We start from the raw sequence: 20,000 nt of genomic DNA, 5'->3' as shown, positions 1-20,000 counted from the left end.
GCAGAAACAGAGAGAGAAACCATGTGTGCGTGTGTGTTTGTGTGTGTGCGTGCACTTCATAAACTGACATATTGTGGTTTGAGACAAAGCCAAGTGCTAATTGAGTATTTAATCTGAAATGGTATGTGTGTGAGAGAGGTCACATTCACAGATACTAGTCATAAACACACACCTAATCAGTGGGAAAAGGGAAAAATAGTTAATATTGATTATTTAATAACTGATATTTGGTCATTATTTATGAAAAAATATAGAGCATTGATAGTTACATGCTACATAAATACATATTCTGAGATATATTTTGACAACTGAAGCTAAATACAAAATCAAGACATTATTGACCTTATTCTAAAATGCGGAAGTGCGCCTGTTTTCGCGATTGTCTTAGAACTTCCGATTCAGTCGCCTATGGGAGAAATGACTAGGAATAATAAACGGCAGAAAATGGCCAAACTACTTGCTCAACAAACAAATGTTTGCATGACTACACAGACCAAGTAGCATTATATAATAAGAAAATATTAAATTGCAACATCAAGCAGCGTAACGAGCAGTTGTTAACGTCAAAAAATGAATGGAAGTGAATGTGACCGGAAGTCGCAAGACAAAAAGATTCAAATGGCTGCGCCCTCTCGTCAGCTGAGAATAAGGTGAATACAATTAATATTAAATACATAAAGTCATACACTTGATGCAATATACATACATTCATATTAAATTAATTCATAATTGAAGTATTATATATTATTTAAATAAGACATGATTTTTAATACATTTATTTACACTAGATGTGCATGTATTTAAATAATTAATAATGCACATCTTAACATTTTAATAACAGAAGTTATTTTTTTCTATTACATTAAATATACTATTTCAATTATAAATGTATTGTTTAAATAAAAAGTGTCATAAAAGCATACTTAACAAGTGAAAAGGGGAACAAAAGTTATTGTATATTGTTTATATTATTATCAATATTAATATTATTATCAATAATTTATATTTTTATCAATAAAAAAATTAAATCTTGTTCTTACAACATTAAAGTATTATGCATTGTTTAAAGAAGACATTATTTATAATAATACATTTATTTACAATAAATATGCATGTATCATTTAAATAATTCATAATTATGTAAATGTAGAAACATTTTATTAACAAAAATTAAAATGTCAAGTGAAATTAATTGAAATATATGAATAAATTATATAATTTAGGTTAAAATCTCATTATAAATTTTTAGTTTACTATTCTTATAATTCTTAGTGATTTTGATATTTAGTTTTGCTTCTTGGTTATATTTTGTAGTAAGAAATAGTTTGTGTGTGTGTATTGTATGTATGTATGTGTGTGTATATGTATGTATATGTGTATGTATTCTGTTGAAGTCAGAATTATTAGCCCCCTTTGAATTTTTTTATCTTTTCTAAATTTTTCCTAAATGAGCAAGGAAATTTTCTCATTATGTCTGATAATTTTATATATATATATATATATATATATATATATATATATATATATATATATATATATATATATATATATATGTGTGTGTGTGTGTGTGTGTGTGTGTGTGTATATATATATATGTGTGTGTGTGTGTGTGTGTGTGTGTGTGTGTGTATATATACATACAGTTGAAGTCAGAATTAATAGCCCCCCTGAATTATTAGCGAGAGAGAAATATATGTATATCGGCACTGGTGGGGGCCAACGCACGCCTCCCAACAGTGCCGATATACAGCCATATCGCACTGCTACGTGTGTGATATTGCTCATATATATATATATATATATATATATATATATATATATATATATATATATATATATATATATGCTGAATTTAATTTTGACAACTGAAGTAAATACAAAATAAAGACATTTATACAAATTAATATAAAAAACATGGGTTTCAGTATTTGTACATTCATATTAAAGAGCCATTATTATGGGTTGTTGAAAATGAGCTTCTGTGCAGTGTGACGCAGCTCTAAGTGAATGAAAACATCCAGCTGAGGTTTAAATCTGAAAGTTCACCGTGTTTAAAACTAACGAAGTAGTCATGAGTCAATTAATGAATCGTGTTGGGTTCAGATCTTTTGCTTGAACACATCGACGTCGATATGATACGATCACCAAATACGTAGTACCCCATCCGCTAAAATGTGGATGCGCCCTTTCCTTCAGACACTAGAGCGAGCGCAGGGGATCACAGGACTGATCATGACATGAAGATGACGATCACTGACAAATGGAGATTTGGCTGCGGGGAATAAAGGGTTAAAGTTCACCACAACACCACAAACACTAAAGCACATTTATTTATTTATATTTAGACGTCTTATTTAAATAATGCATTATTTAAAATATATTTACACAATATCTGCACATATTATTTAAATATTTAACATAGTTTTGAATTTTTAGTACATAGTGTGTACTATATACAGATATGGCTTCTGAGAACGCGTGCGTGTTTTAAAGGCAAGGCAAGGCAAGTTTATTTATATAGCACATTTCATACACAGTGGCAATTCAAAGTGCTTTACATAAACAGGAATAAAAAAGACAAGTTTAGGAACATAAAATGCAGACAATAAAAATTATTAAAAACAGATAAAAACAAATTAAAATGAGTTAAAATAGGTTATAAAAGAATGAAAAAGAAAACGAAAAACATAATAGTGCGATCTGTCGGACGCAGCACAGTGCTCATTCAGTAAAGGCACAGCTAAACAGATGTGTTTTCAGTCTTGATTTGAATGTGCCTAATGTTGGAGCACATCTGATCATTTCTGGAAGCTGATTCCAGCAGCGAGGGGCGTAGTGGCTGAAGGCAGATTCACCCTGCTTTGACTGAACTCTTGGAACTTCTAGTTTATATGATCCTAAAGATCTGAGTGATCTGTTGTGTTTGTATTCAGTGAGCATATCTGTAATGTATTGAGGTCCTTGGCCATTTAGTGATTTATAGACCAGTAATAATACTTTAAAATCTATTCTGAATGTAACTGGCAACCAGTGTAGAGACCTGAGGACAGGTGTGATGTGCTCTGATTTCCTGCTTCTGGTCAGAATTCTGGCTGCAGCATTCTGGATGAGCTGCAAGTGTCTGACTGTCTTTTTGGGAAGGCCAGTGAGGAGTCCATTACAGTAATCCACCCTGCTACTGATAAAAGCATGAACAAGTTTTCACTGGAAACAAAGCATCTGATTCTTGCAATATTTTTGAGATAATAGTATGCTGATTTACTGACTGCTTTGACATGACTGTTGAAACTCAGATCTGACTCCAGAGTCACACCAAGATTCTTGACCTTATTTTTTGTCGTTTGACCTTTAGAGCCAAGGTACGCATTCACCTTGAGAACCTCATCTCTGTTCCCAAACGCAATGACTTCAGTTTTCTCTTTGTTTAACTAAAGAAAATTTTGGCACATCCATTTTTTAATTTCATCAATGCATTGGCAGAGGGTGTCAATGGGGCTGTAGTCATTAGGCAGTAAGGCTAGGTAGATCTGAGTGTCATCAGCATAGCTGTGGTAGGAGATTTGATTCTTTCTCATTATTTGGCTCAGAGGGAGCATGTAAAGGTTGAACAGGAGAGGTGCCAGAATCGAGCCTTGTGGGACTCCACATGTCATGGGTGTCCACCTCGACCTATGATCACCTAAACTGACATAGTAACCTCTCCCTTCAAGGTAAGATCGGAACCATTTGAGGACTGTCCCAGACAGCCCAACCCAGTTTTCCAGCCTATCCAGAAGTATGCAGAAGTATAAAGAGAAATCTCACACCTCTGCAGTAAAGTGCGTGAAACCACAACATGGTCTAACTCAAGAAATACATGGCCAGCAGGGGGCAGTTATGTAACACGGTGAGCAAACTAAACAGATACAGTATACTGAGCACGGGAGCTACCTGTAAACGGTGTGAAAACGGCATTCTTTAGGCAGCTGTGTGTGTTACCTGTTTAAAATGCCGATTTTGCAGTGTCTATTTAGGCTTTTAGGCTCTTTAGAATAAGCTACATTTAGAAAAGTGTTTTAAATAAAAAATATAAAAAATATCAATATTTAAAGAGTACATAAATGCACAAATAAAATCTTTAACTACATTTTTTTTAAATAAGACAATAGATCGAATTTTGTATGCAAATATTTAAATATATACTGTATTTGTTATATAATTATTATTTAAATGTTATTATTTATAGTTGTTAGCTCTTAAAAGAGGTGGTATTTGTCTATTTTAGTAATTGTTTCTTTTGTTTTCCTCTGCAGTCCGTGTCTTGCATTGTTATGATGAGTATCTGTAATGTCAGGAGTGTGCGGTTATGCTCAATAATGTCCTGAATTCCCCTGCATCTCACGAACAGAATAAAAGCCAAACCCAAAGGTTACTGTATCCACAATGCCCAAATGTCAAGCAACCACACGGGCTCATGGCTTCAGTCCGTGCACCAGATTTACTGTAGGACCATCTGTATGAACATGATTACCCCTCATTAACCTCCAAGATCCTTTCACCCGCTTTCCAGACGTTCCCGTTATAGTTGGATCATACCGTTTAGGAAGTATTCATGATGACATCACTTCCCAAACAGCTCAATATCTATTAGTCTTAATATCTATCTTAGTCACATTGTTATTCCAGCATTTTACATCATTGTGGATTTTCCAGATTGGTTTTCTTGATGTCTCTTCAATGCTGTCCAGATGTTAATTCCATCATCTCTGTTCTGATGAAGAAATACAGTCTACCAATATGCAAAATATGCGAATATGATAATGTAATAATGACTGGAGAAAAACAATGTTTATTTCCATTTTTTAAATAATTAAACAAGTAAATAAAATGTTTAATAAATTTTTCATAAACTTTCCTTCAGCTTAGTCCCTTATTTATCAGTAGTTGCCACAACGGAATGAACCGCCAACTATTCCAGCATAGGTTTTACACGGCGGATGCCCTTCCAGCTGCAACCCAGTACTGGGAAACATCCATACACATACACTACGGACAATTTGGTTTATTCAATTCACCCATAGCGCATATATTTGGACTGTGGAGGAAACCGGAGCACCCGGAGGTAACCCACGCCAACACGGGGAGAACATGCAAACTCCACACAGAAATGCCAACTGACCTAGCCGGGACTCGAACCAGCGACCTTCTTGCTGTGTGTGCTAACCACTGCACCACTGTGTCGCCCTTTTCCACAAGCAGAGAAGCATATATAGTAATAAAATAACAGAAATATATAGTAGCAAACACTATAAACACCATCATGGTAACACACATGAATAAATGAATGCAAATAATTAATTATTTATCAAAATTAGATGTTTAATTAAACTCTAATGTACATAACTGATGATAAAAAAATAAAAGAAGCATAGTAATGTCAAAAAAGACTCTATATATTTGGGAAACTTACTGTTAATCAGGTTACACGCTGTAGCATTTTTACAGCCCATATTTACTGTATCTGTCCTACCTAACCTGTCCTACTTGACTGTATCACAGATAAACGTGTTTGAGTGGACCTCAGAGCTGTTGAAAAGACCTCAAGGGTTGTGGGATGGTTAGCGCTGATGTGGATGTGACTGAAGAAGTGTGTCCTGCATCATTTTTTCCCCTGCTGTTTCATTTATTCGTGTCTTTCTCTGTTTGCCCGACTGACCTATTTTCCCTCCGCCGCTGCAGCTTGGCATCCGCCGTCAGCTCAGATTCAGACTCACACTGAATCACATTGAGGCTGTGAGGATGATGATGATGATGATGATGATGATGATGATGAAGATGAATATGTGTGTGTTTGGAGGTCGTACTCAAAAGGTGTATATGAACCGCGCTGATTAAACGCATGCAGGAGCGCCATCTAGTTTTGACAGTCTAGCATTACATGCAGCAGTCAAGACACATTTCAGACTTTCTGGTGTGTTTTTTTCATTCTGACAGAAGGAATACATGCAAAATACACTTTATGTGTGTCTTTTGTCGCTGTTTATTAACTTGTCCCTCTATATCTGAATTACAATACATATTTTTTAAAAAGCTGTTTCTTCTGCACTAAGAAAAAACACTATTAAAAAAACAACTTCACAGTTTGACTGAAATCTATTTTCTGAAGCTTTTTAACAGATGATTTGCATTTACAAAATTGCCCATATATATACAATACTTTTCTAGAGTGATTAAAAGAGAGACTCACAATGCCTTCTATTAAAATCTTTGACTCTAATTTGAAAAAAAGAAAGATTTTTTTTCCCCAGACACATGTTAATTATTATATTAGTTAACATATAATAATTAGTAAATTAATTGACACATTACCACACAGTACCAATGTTTTAGCTTCAGAATTTAGTTACGAAATCAATATTTGTTTAGAAAACCCAGATTTTTAGTCGTAACAAATGTAAACATTTGTTAGTGTATTGTCAAAAAAACAATTATGTGTTCTGTGCAGAGATGTATGCAAATTAGTGCATCTCTAAGTAATGCCTTATTTGCATATTTAAACAATTTTAGAGACCTTGTATGATAAAATTAGTGCTGGACAAAGATTAATAATGATTGGTCGCATCCAAAATAAACTTTGTTTTTTAAACTTTTAATAAATGTGTGTGTATTAAATAAATATTTATTGTTGTAATACAAATAGTAATACACACACATATATTCTCCCCGTGTTGGCGTGGGCTTCCTCTGGATGTTCCTGTTTCCCCCACAGTCTAAAGACATGCGCTATAGGTGAATTGAATAGGCTAAATTGTCCGTAGTGTATGTGTGTGAATGAGTATGTAGGCCTATGGATGTTTCCCAGTGATGGGTTGCAGCTGGAAAGTATCCACTCGTAAAACATATGCTGGATCAGGTGAGGGTTCATTCCGCTGTGGCAACTCCTGATAAATAAAAGGACTAAGCAAATGCAAAATGAATAAATGAATAAATGAAAATTATATTATAAACATGATACCTAATAAAGGGACTAAGCCAAAAAGAGAATGAATGAATGAATTAATTAATTAATGAATGAATGAATGAATGAATGAATTAAGTTTATATTATAATCATGATACCTAATAAAGGGACTAAGCCAAAAAGAAAATGAATGAATGAATGAATGAGTGAGTGAGTGAGTGAGTGAGTGAGTGAGTAAGTGAGTGAGTGAGTAAGTGAAGATTATATTATAATCATGATACCTAATAAAGGGACTAAGCCGAAAAGAAAATTAATGACTAAATTAGTGAATGAATGAATGAATGAAGATATATTATAATCATGATACCTAATAAAGGAACTAAGCCGAAAAGAAAATGAATGAATGAGTGAATGAATGAATGAATAAATGAATGAATGAATGAGTGAGTGAGTGAGTGAGTGAGTGAGTGAGTGAATGAATGAATGAATGAATGAATGAATGAATGAATGAATGAATGAATGAATGAAGATTATGTTATAATCATGATACCTAATAAAGGGACTAAGCCGAAAACAAAATTTATGAATAAATTAGTGAATTAATGAATGAATGAACGAAGATATATTATAATCATGATACCTAATAAAGGAACTAAGCCAAAAAAATGAATGAATGAATGAATGAATGAATGAATGAAGATTACGTTATAATCATGATACCTAATAAAGGGATTAAGCCGAAAATGAATGAATGAACAAAATAGTGCAGCAGTATTTTTGTGATAAGTTTAAAGTATGTTTAGAATTATTAGGTAATTGTTTTACCCCAATCACCTGCGGTGCATCTTTAAATGTTAAATGGAAATAGTCTAAAAATAGTCCTAACTCGATCCTTGGGACAGTGATTTGATGATGAGAAAGCTATTTGAGGACTAATAGAGGATATCCACTGAACGACATTTCCTAATGAATGCTACATTATAAAGCTTATCTTGTTTTTCTGGAAATAGGCTTGTGGGTTTTGTCCTTTTATATTTATTTATAAAGCCTAATAAAGAGATATTCAGGTGTTATGCGGTATAAACATTTCTTCATGTTGATGTTTATTTTGTGTTTCAGATCCTGTTTGACCAAGCACAGAGATCAGTCAAGCAGCAGCTGCACAACTTTGTGAAAGAGTGAGTTTACTGGAATCCATTTAAATACACAATAGTCACACTGAAATATCACTCACCCTTATATTTATAATATATTTTGCTATAACATATAAATATTTTATAAATATATTTATAAATTTAAAAAATATAATGTTTTTATATTTATTTATTTATTCCAGCCAAACCTAAATAATATATAATATTTACAGTTGAAACCAGAAGTTTACACACACTGTATAAAAAGGCACATAACCATTTTTTTAAAAAGTCGGATGTTAATGTGACTAAACCTTTTCTCTTTTAGGCAAGTTAGGATTATCAAATTTGTTTCTGTTATGCTTCATAGCAGAATTATGAGAGAGATATTGTTTGAGAAATTGTTATAACTTTTCTTAAAAGTCAAGTTTACATGCAATTAGATTATTATGCCTTTGAAAAAGCTCAGATGTTGGTGTCAAGGTTTTGGAAGTTTCTGATTGGCTAATTGACAACATTTGAGTTAATTAGAGGCACAACTGTAGAATAGTATTTAAGGAAAACCTCAAACACACGGCTTCCTTGTGTGACAACATGTGGAAATCAACAAGCCAGAATTAACAAAAAAGCCAGGTTACAATTTGCTAAATTACACTGGGAAAAAGAATTTTTGGAGACATGTCCTGTGGTCTGATAGAACTAAGATTGAACTGTTTGGCCATAATGACCAGTGTTACATTTGGAGGACAAAGAGGAAAGCTTACAAGCCTAGGAACATCGTCCCTACTGTGAATTATGGAAGTGACAGCATCATGTTGTGGGGTTGTTTTGCTGCAGGAGGGACTGGTCCACTTCACAGCATAGATGGCATCATGAAGAAAGAACATCAAAACACTGACGTAACATCTCAATACATCAGCCAGGAAATTAAAACTTGGCCACAAATGGGTCTTTCAAACAGACCATGACCCTAAGCATACTGCCAAATTACTTAAAATGTGCTTTATGGACAACAGAGTGAATGTTTTGGAGTGGCCATCACAAAGCCCTGATCTCAATCCAATAGAAAAGTTGTGGGCCGAGTTGAAAAAGCTTGTGTGAGCAAGACATCAAAAATCTGAGTCAGTTACACCAATTCTGTCTGGAGGAATGGGCCAAAATCCCTTCAAATTATTGTGAGAAGCGTGTGGAAGGATACCCGAAACATTTGACCAAAGTTATACAGTTTAAAAGTAAAGCTAAAAAATATCAAGGAAATGTACTTTTGACTGTCTAGTAATTAATAAAAACTTAAAGAAATTATTCTGGCATTTAGCAAATGTAAATGATTTAGGTAATCCTAACAGACCTAAAAAAGTAAACATTTAGTATAATTTACCATAAGACATTTTTTAAAAATGGTTATGTTCCTTTTTTAGAGTGTTTGCAAACTTCTGGTTTCAACTGTATATATAATTGGAGACACTGTAACAAAATTGCTCTGTTAAACACCAATTGGGAAATGTTTGAAAAATAATTACCTTCTACAGGAGTGTAAATGATTTTGTCTTCAACTGTATAAGTATATGCATGTGTGCTCATTCATTTGTTTATTTTGCTGAACTTCTGGTTTTCTTTGCGAATACATAATCTAGAATTCATATTGTTCTCATCAAATTCTCATCATTAGGTTTTGTGAGAGTAGAAGGCAAAGACTCAAATGCAGAAGATGTGATGTGGGGTTTTAATAGAGCAAAGAAATCAAACTAAATATATTTCTTTTTTTTAATTAAAGGCATTAAATTGAGATACTTAAAATTTCACTCTGACAAGTTTTTGATTTTACTTAAAATATGAAAGTGTTCTCACACACATACCCTTCGTGGAGGGATTTTTCAACGCCAGCCTTCCTGCAGGTTGACCATAAATAATGATCTGACTTTCAGAGCTCATTAATAATTGATGTGTCCTCATGGAGGATAATGGGATTCCTTCCTATTCATTTATCACAGGTGATCACTGATACGTGCAGAAGATTTATTTAATAAAACCAAAGACGTTTCAGGGGGATCACTACTATACAGAGCTTTTATCAGATCCGTCATGTGCCTTTTAAGATGATAACATCATTATTTTAGAGATATTGTGTTAAAGCTGCATCTCAGGAATACCAAGCTTCTAGAATAGGAAAAGTTCCCTGAAATAAATGAAACCCCTAGAGCAGTGGTTCTCAAACTGTGGTACGTGTACCACTAGTGGTACGCAGGCTTCCTCCTAGTGGTACGCGGAGGAATGAAATATGTCATGTACATGCTACACACTTTTCAAAATATATCAAAAATGATGTATATAATATGTCATATGACATATAGCCTATATTTCTGAGGTAATCTGCCACGTTTTTTAACTGTGCAGAGCTGTAGCTGCTTTACTGGGCCTACTGCGCTATTGTATTTCAATACTGCTAATTTTGGTGGTACTTGGAGAGACAATTTTTTTCTGAGGTGGTACTTGATGAAAAAAGTTTGAGAACTACTGCCCTAGTGAGATCAGTATATCATATTGTTATCAAATTAAAGTCCATCTCTAGTCTATAGTTTCATTCAAAAAAGGGGTTTTATTCCTTTAAGTAAACTGTTAACATTTTCCACAAAAAATTAAAGGGTCCAATAAATAGCAAAACATTATCCGGCCGATAAATTTTCTATGGTGGAAAATTAAATCAATAATATCAACCCACTTTTAGATTCCTATTGTTAAATGTTTCTGCTGTGTGATTGGCTCTTAGATCAATATAGAGTGAAAAAAGTCCTAAGCTGATCATTGCTATTGACAAACATTTTACCGCGATTCGATGTAATATCGTTTATCAGCCCAGCCCTAGGCCATAGTGCAAATGAAACAGGTCTCATATGTCAGTATTATCGAGATGGAGCACATGACTGTAGTTTTTCTGACACACTGTTTCAACTAAATTTCGAAATGCTACTTTGAGAGATTAAGGGAACTTCTAAGAATCATAGCTTTTTATTCTGCCGTTAGATTTATAGATTATCAGACTATATCAGACATAGACTGTAAAAAAATAGGTATCAGCCCATTCCAGCATTAGAATATGCAACAGAGCAGGGAAAAAACATAATGTGCTCCTTGGCTTCCCCTTTTTTCCGTGCTCCACTCTCGCGTTTGTCCTTTTCTTTCTGAATGTGTCATTCTCGCGTTTGTCAGCTTCTCACAGGATCGGGTTTCCAAAGCTCATCAATAATCAAGCACACGTTATTATTATCAGCTCAAGAAGTTTGTTATTTCAGATATAGACACGCGGCGAGCACAAGCAAGAAAGCGAAACCGCTCACTCTTCAGACTGGCTCATAAAAAAACTATGAGGCACAGGGTAGATTCTGCTCTACTCCATGGCTTTGTGGTTGTTCATCAAGACGACAACAAGGTTTGTTTGAGCCCAGATCGACCATGGCTCGTTATTATATGTATATATAATTCCGCTGTAATCTCTCGTTGTGTATTTCAAACATGGCGGGTCCTTTGTTTACATTCTGGCTTGTTGCGTAAGCAAATAAAATATCTCTGTAAACCAATAGCATTCAGCTGCGCATCTTTGTTCTGCCTTTTGGTACCCTTTCTTGTGTTTGGGACCCTTTCGAAAGGGTGCCGAAAAAGTGGTACGGTACGCCTTTTGACAGTGGAAACGGCCATACTCAGTACCAGTACCACTCAGTGGAAACGGGTCATGCGACAGAGCTTAATGTCTGTTAAAGGAGCAGTATCAACAGACATTTAGCTGACTATAAGAAACTTTGCAAGTAGTACATGTCAACTTACACTAACCCTAACCTAACAGTCTACTTATAATCTAATGAGAATTAGTTGGCATGTACATGCAACGTAACTTAAATTCAACAAACGGACCATCAAAATAAAGTGTGACCGAAAAATCCCCTGCAGTCTGTGGATATTGGTGGGGACACGGCCCCTCTATCCATGCTAAATCTACACCCCTGGATGATTCAGTTCAGTGTTTATGTCGGAGAATGTGATTCGCTGTATAGGGGCTCCACAATCTAACGAAGGTCCCATGGTGTGTCTGTGTTTTCAGAGACGTGCGTAAATTCAAGGACACGAAGAAGCAGTTTGACAAGGTGCGTGAGGATCTGGAGATCGCGCAGGTGAAAAACGCACAGGCTCCTCGAAACAAACCTCACGAGGTGGAGGAAGCCACCAGCACACTCAACTTCACCCGCAAGTGCTTCAGACACCTCGCTCTTGACTACGTGCTGCAGGTCTGGATGATTTAGCACTTTTAGTCATTTGTTGATACTCACTGAGACTTGTAGTGTCTTGTGCTAAAATTGGAGCACACAGTGTTCAACGTAAATGAGTACACCCCATTTAAAAACTAATATTTCCATCCATTTTTCGCGCACTTCCACATTGAGGAATAAGGTCAAAATAAAAAAAGAATTAAAAAGAGAGATCTGTGAGGGGTGTACTCATTTATGCTGAGCACTGTATGTATGAATAAAATCCTTTTTGTCAAAAATATTAAGCAGCTAAAACAACTTTCAATCAATTTTTTGTTACAGGGTTGTAATAATTAAGTAATACCAAACTTTTTTTTTTACTTAAAAGCTATATAGCAAAAAATAGCTTTTTATTTGAGGCATTTATTGGAATTGATGTATTAAAATAACAATAAATCTTAAAATTAAAATAAAAAAGACTAAATAGACACAAAAAAGCAAATTCACAACAAGATCACTTGCATAATAAAATAAAAAAACAACAACATTAAAACCTTTAATTTAAACTTATTAATATAAACTATTATAGTGACTCAATGATATCAAAACATTGTGATCTAAATATGCGAACATGTAGTAGTGTTTTATAGAAATCTTTTACATTCCTCACACAGATCAATGTCCTTCAAGCCAAAAAGAAGTTTGAGATCTTAGATGCGGTGAGTATTGCTGATGGTTCATGTAAATGGAAAGCATAGATATATACACTAGATATCGCATAGGGACCCTCAGCATGCGTCAATAGTAGGGATGTAACGGTATCAGAATTTCACGGTACGGTAATACCTCGGTATGAATGTCACGGTACGGTATTTATTGAATCATTTACAGGAAAAAACAAAACTTATGAAAATACTCCAAAAAAGTGCCAAAAGTGTCAATGACATACAAATTAGCCATCTATCTGTAAGCTTTGAAACAGGAACTTCAATTTTAATAACAAAAAATTATTAAACCATGTAAAAAAATAAAGTTTCAATTTAGTATTGTTGAAAACTCATCACATTCAACATTTAATCACACTCAGCCCATCTACCCAGATGAGAGCTCTGCTAGTCGGACTTCTCATCAAGCATCTCCCGCTGGATCTAATCTCACTATATTTATTAAACGGGATATTTCATTTATCTTGTTGTCTTTATCTAACGACATATTCCCTGACTTTGGTCATTGGAATCTATTACTTGTTCTCAGGTAACGTGTTTTGGCTGAGAGCAAAGATAAGTTAATGATTAATGTAACCACGTACATTCTGTATATTGACTGATCGCTTGCCTTTATTTCCTATAATGTATAAACTTATTGTATGTTATACTTTTAAAATGGCCATTATCGATTCTTAAAACTGATACTCAGCAAAAGAGAGGCTGTGTTTCGTATTTTCACTGAAATTGAAAGGAGGCAGTTGTTATCGGCTCCGTTTTGTTATAAATATGCACACAGTGAAGATGACGCTCATGCAGCACGGCGCCTCAACATTTCTGCTGTCTGTTAAGTTGCTAATATTAAAATGAAAATAGGCAGTTCCTTAAATCATGTTTACATTTTATTGTTGAGAAAGTGAAACAACGAAGCCAGGGTGATGTGAATGAAGTTATAAAGTACACTGTTCCCTTTGAAGATTTACCCGTGTCCTCGGTATAATCTGCTTTTCCATATCAAACTGAGAAGAAGAGACTGCAGCCTTAATCAAACTTGCGAAGTCTGAACTTACACGGAGATAATGCAGGACTGAACCGTATTTTAGAATTCTAATCATAGGTTTCTATCAGGATACACACACCGGCGCCGCAAGTCGGCGGCTGTCGGCGGCGCCCGGCGACGGCTCAGGACGCAGTTCATTTTTCAGCCGCGCCACAGAGCGCCATCTGATTAGTTTCATGTTAAATATCATTCGAATGTGCGCGTCTGGTGTGCGATACTTTAATCTGTCATGTACGCGCCGTGTCGCGGCGCCGAGCGGCGCTTCTGGTGTGCGACCTGCTTTAGAGTTTTCCAGCTCTTTTCATCCCCGCTTCTAGCAGCACACTCCATTTCCGCATTACAGGATCTGTAGCAACAACAGACCGCAAGGGATGATGGTCAAGCATGGGCTGATGGCAATTGTAGTTTTCGTTACCTCCCGTTCGCTTCATTCGCCTGAGCAAATTTTCTTAGAAGACCTATAGTTTTACCGAGTCATGCGACTTCGGTAATATCGAAAAAAATTAATATTGCGGTATGACGGTATTTACAATACCGTTACATCCCTAGTCAATAGCGCCGCCACATTGGTACAGTGCTCCCAGGACTAATGTCATTCAACCACACTAGTCAAGACAGTGTTATTATGTGAAGGTGCGGAACTTTAGCGCTGTCTACGGGTGTAGTAACGAGCAAACAAAGAAAACAAAGCGCAAAGGCAGAACATTTCATTTGTAATATGAAGTTTTTTTCTGTTTTTGTATGTTCTGAACTTTTGTGCTAATCAGGTAACGTTATTGATGATAATACAGTCACTTACTGAATTCACCATACGGCAAAGCAGCTCCAACTCGCACTAAACACTCAGCTTATGCTAGTTTTGTTTAATAAAATCAGCAAACAATGCAAAAGAAATATGACAACGAGATGCTGCGCTGCCAGAAACTTGTATTATTGTCAGCTAACGTCGTTCAGGGGATTCATTCACAAACGAATCGCTCCCTCCGTCAGTATGAAAAGTAAAAGCAGGAGAGGAGGTGTTTCAGGACATAATTAGATTAAATTTAACAGGGAGGGTGAATAGTACATTTTTGTACACACAAACACAAGCTTTTTGTCAGGAATGCCCGTGCGGTCACTGATCCATCAATGTAGAAAAGTGATGTAAAATTATAATTTTCGTAATTAGAAAAAAAAAAATTACATACTAACATCCAGGAAAACTCCCGATCACAGATATATGTGTATATGTGTATATATCTGGCTTTGGATGGTCACACTCCTCCACTGTACCTTGGTCCCGCATTCATTTTAAAGGAGCGCTACCCTGTAGCAAGATGGCGGCGCTATTGCAGCATTCCGTCCAATAGACAACAATAGGCCAGGCGACATCTAATGTATATATCTATGAATGGACAGTATGTGTGTTTTCTGGGCTCTGCATCATCTTTATGGGTTTCTTCTTCTTCTTCTTCATCTTCTTCTTCTTCTTCTTCTACAGATGTTGTCCTTCATGCATGCACAGTATTCGCTCTATCAGCAGGGCTACAACCTCCTGGATGAGATTGACCCATACATGAAGAAACTGGCTGCTGAGGTGCGCAACGCTTCATTCATTCATTCATTCATTCATTCATTCATTATCAATCTTAAATGTGATAAATGATATGTGAAAAATATATCTTAGGGCTCTATTTTGATGGTCAGGGCGCAAAACGCAGGGCGCAAACGCTTTTAGGGCGTGTCAGAACACATTTTTGCTAATTTACGGACGGGAAAATGCACCATGCGCCAAGGCGCATGGTCTTAAAGGGTTGAGTTTATTTTCTTAATGAGTTATACTGTAGGTGTGTTTTGAGAATAAACCAATTAGAGTCTCATATCCCATTACCTTTAAGAGCCAGCTGCGTCGCGCCAAGAGCGCATTCGCTATTTACAGGACGCAAAGTAAGTCTGTGTAGTAAGTAAGTGGAAAAAATTTGCATTTCACAAGCAAACAGTTAACAGTTGACAGTTTTTTAACAGAAAACTGTTAAACAGAGCATCTACTGCGTGAGAATGAGAGATAATGGATCACTTTCACTTTCGCTCTTGGATAGGGAAACCTTTACGCACAGACATCAATTAGCCTATAAGTAATTAATTTCGTTTGTTAAGCGTAAATATTTGTTTCAAAACTATTTCTAAATTCAGTTCTAATTTCTAGCAAACGAATAAATGAACAATAATGACCAAGTGTGGTCAAAATACTGAGTTATTTCCAAATACACCTGCCATGCCCCATATGGTCTAAAACCTGACAGGTGGGCAAATCTAAGCTTGTTTTTAATAAAACAAATATAAATATGGATATAATAAATAATACTGCTAATAACAATAACATTATACAAAAGCAAATTGTTATGAATGAACTGAAAAAGCCTCCCGAGATGAAGAAGACATAAAAGCAGTGGTTTTTCATATTTATGTAGGCTAGTAAATAATATGTTTTGTAATATTTTAATCCTTTATATTTATATTATATATCTATTCTTATTATATCCTATATTGAAATCAAATATTGAAATATTTTTTATTAAGCAGTGTGTAAGCGAGGCGCAACTCTGCGCCGGAGTTTAGACCGGGTTAGTTTTGGTCTAATGAAAAATCTATTATAGTTTCTCAAAATAGCAACGCGCCAGCGGTCCACCTCAGAACGCCTTCCTTTTTAGACCAGAACGCCTACGGACGCACATATGAGCGCTAATGCATTTGCTATTTAAACAGCATAGAGTAAGCGCTTAAAACGACTCTTGCACCAAGCTGAAACTACCAAAAGACTATTGAGCCGCGTCTTGCGCCACACTGCGCCGGGTGTATGATAGGGCCCTTAATGTTTATGCTTCCATCACAGTTAAGCTATTTCCCTGCATTTAGTAAATTTAGTTTTTAATGTCATGTAATGAATTCAAATGTTTATATCAACAATTTACCAAGCTAAGCAAAGTAGGAATAATAAAAAAATATTTATTAATGTAAATAAATAAATCATTTTAATAAACAATAATTCATTCATCAGTTTAAAAATACATTTTTCGATACATATAAGTCAAGTAAAAAGTATTAAAATAGTTATTTTATACATATTTTGTATCAAAATGTATGCATAATAAATGTATGATGTTTATATGACATTTATAAGTATATTTTGTAAGTCTTTTATAGTATAATTGTATTTTAACACTGTTTTGGTTCATTTATTCTACAGTATCTAATATTAAATATGAACTTTCAAATTGGTTTATAAAGCTGTTTAAAAGTCTAAATATATTTCAGATACATAAACAGTCTTATAAGCATAAATAAACGTGCTGGATAAGTTGGCAGTTCATTTCATTGTGGCGACTCCAGATTAATAAAGGGACTAAACTGAAAATAAGTGAATGACTAAACACTCTTATACAACATAAATTGCTTTTGTTTACCTCACACAATATTCAAATGTATTTGAATTGTATTAATTAAGTTATTAAATACACACATAGATAAAGTGAGAATGAGCTGAACAAAACAAAAAGTATGAAACATTTTAAAACCATTTTTTTTATATAATAAAACTATTTCATCCAAAAGAAGAAACCTGAACAACCTGAACAAATATGTTAGCATTTAAACAAATGATGAAAAATTACCTAGCTTCAAAATAATGAAATACCATGGTATTTATAGTTAAAGTCAGAATTATTAGCCCTCCTTTGAAGTATTAAATCAAATATTTCCCAAATGATGTTTAACAGAGTAATGAATTTTTCACAGTATTTCCAATAATATTTTTTCTTCTAGAGAAATTCTTATTTGTTTTATTTTGGCTAGAATAAAAGCAATTTGTATTTTTTTAAAACCATTTTAAGGTCAAAATTATTAACCGCCTTAATCACAAAATAATTTCTGTTTTAATTTTTAATTTAATTTAAAATCTTAATTTTTTCCAGATTGTCTACAGAACAAACCATTGTATTCAATGAAATCAGTTATTAGAAACGAGTTATTAAAACTATTATGTGTAGAAATGCGTTAACCAAATTTCCAGCAAATATAAATTGTGGGAAAAATATATACAGGGGGGCTAATAATTCTGGAAGACTAATAATTCAGACTTCAACTGTATATCAGAAACTACTGTATATGTTCAGGCTGTAAAACACATATACCCTGGACCAACTAGAGCCTGATCTGATCTGATTTCTCTCTAATTACTTCATCGACCGGCCAAGTTACATAACTAACATCAGTATTAAACTGACCATCACATCTGCAGTGCCAGTGAACACAGGCGGACACACTGGTAACAAACACCATCATGTTTTCTTTCCAAACTGTTGATCTGGTCATAGCTGGATCAGCTGGTGATTGATTCTGCCATGGAGAAGAGAGAAATGGAGCACAAACACGCCACCATCCAGCAAAGGGTAAGAACACACACCAACACACACACTGCAAAAAATACTTGTCTTATTTAAAGTTTTTGTCTCGTTTCTGGTAGAAATATTAAAACATTCTTGAATCAAAAAGCATTTTCTAGTCACGTTTTACTATATTAAAATTAAGTGAGAGGGCGGCACAGTGGCTTAGTGGTTGGCGCTCTCGCCTCACAGCAAGAAGGTCGCTGGATCGAGCCTCGGCAGGTTCAGTTGGCATATCTGTGTGGAGTTTGCATGTTCTCCCTGTTGGTGTGGGTTTCCTCTGGGTGTTCCGGTTTCCCCCACTGTCCAAAGTGATGCAATATAGGTGTATTGGACGAACTAAATTGACTGTAGTGTATGAGTGTGTGTGAGAGTGTATCTCAGTACTGGGTTGCAGCTGGAAGGGCATCTGCTGCGTAAAACATATGCGGTTCATTCCACTGTGGCAACCCCTTATGAATAAAGGACTAAGTCGAAGGAAAATGCATCATTTTTGCAATCCCTTTAAATCCTTGTAATAGCAAAACTGAGTTAAGATTAAAGAATAAATAGATAGTCTGTCCTGCGTTGCTTGTTTAACCTTGTCATTTTCATTTTTGAAGCATTAAAAGGAAGACTGAATGTGGACTTGATGTCGTTAAAAACATCCCAGAGTTATTTTAAGACACCTTCTCAGTTGCTTCAGTATTTGTGCTTCAGTTTTTCTCTTCTGTCCTCAAATGTTCCAGTTTTTAATGATGTTGAGCAGGCAGGGATGGAGGTATTTTGGGCGAACAGAAAATAGTTGCTTTAGAAGATTCTCAGCAATAGATCTGACAGCTCTACTTGTGTTTTCTGACAACTTCTGACACTAGTTTTTCACCTTAAATTTATATACACACAGACAGATGATTATGAACAAATAAGAGTTTACAGATTTTTATTTTGGTGGTACTGGACCTTTAACTCGAATACTGTAATTACTTTCACAAATTTTATTTACTTTTTTTTTTCTCGCAAAAGATAAAAGCATAACTAGCCCCCATGCTGTTCCAAATTTATATTAAAATAATTTATAAAATGTGGAAAAAAACACTTTGATTATCTGTGCTTATAAACAATGTTTTGTGTTGCTTTGAAATGCACAATGTGACAAACTATTTATTTAAAGAAACATATTTAAAGATTTCTACATATATTTGCACTTGCATATACTTTTTAAACTATACTTTTACCATATTCATAATTAAGAGTAATAATAATAATAATAGGGCGACGCGGTGGCGCAGTAGGTAGTGCTGTCGTCTCACAGTAAGAAGGTCGCTGGTTCGAGCCTCGGCTGGGTCAGCTGGCATTTCTCTGTGGAGTTTGCATGTTCTCCCCGCGTTCTCTCCGGGTAGTTTGCCCCAAAGTCCAATGACATGCAGTACAGGTGAATTGGGTTTGCTTAAATTGTCCATAGTGTATGTGTGTGAATAAGTGTGTATGGATGTTTCCCATAGATGGGTTGCGGCTGGAAGGGCATC

The 20,000-nt window shown here is 35.0% G+C and overlaps 1 protein-coding gene and 1 long non-coding RNA gene across 4 annotated transcripts in view; one reads left to right on the top strand and one right to left on the bottom strand.

Moving 5' to 3' along the window:
* acap3a (ArfGAP with coiled-coil, ankyrin repeat and PH domains 3a) overlaps positions 1–20,000 on the top strand; it is a 167,613-nt gene that overhangs the window by 93,556 nt on the left and 54,057 nt on the right. For all 3 annotated transcript variants that reach the window (XM_087307597.1, XM_087307596.1, XM_087307595.1), the window contains exons 5-9: positions 8,059–8,117; positions 12,166–12,349; positions 12,985–13,029; positions 15,555–15,650; positions 18,427–18,501. In XM_087307597.1, the coding sequence (XP_087163723.1) occupies positions 8,059–8,117; positions 12,166–12,349; positions 12,985–13,029; positions 15,555–15,650; positions 18,427–18,501 (459 nt within the window). The remainder of the gene's footprint in view (positions 1–8,058; positions 8,118–12,165; positions 12,350–12,984; positions 13,030–15,554; positions 15,651–18,426; positions 18,502–20,000) is intronic.
* Positions 8,315–12,515, bottom strand: LOC147838265 (uncharacterized). The gene is made up of 4 exons (XR_015523867.1): positions 12,454–12,515; positions 11,088–12,067; positions 10,588–10,931; positions 8,315–10,266 (listed from the first exon to the last, which is right to left on the bottom strand). It is a non-coding gene; the product is annotated as an uncharacterized LOC147838265 (long non-coding RNA).

Source organism: Danio rerio, chromosome 23 (genome assembly GCF_052040795.2).
Source record: "Danio rerio strain M-AB ecotype USA chromosome 23, GRCz13ab, whole genome shotgun sequence".
Lineage (NCBI taxonomy): Eukaryota > Metazoa > Chordata > Actinopteri > Cypriniformes > Danionidae > Danio > Danio rerio.
Note: the sequence above shows the minus strand (reverse complement) of the source record. Positions and strands in the feature narration are given on the sequence as shown.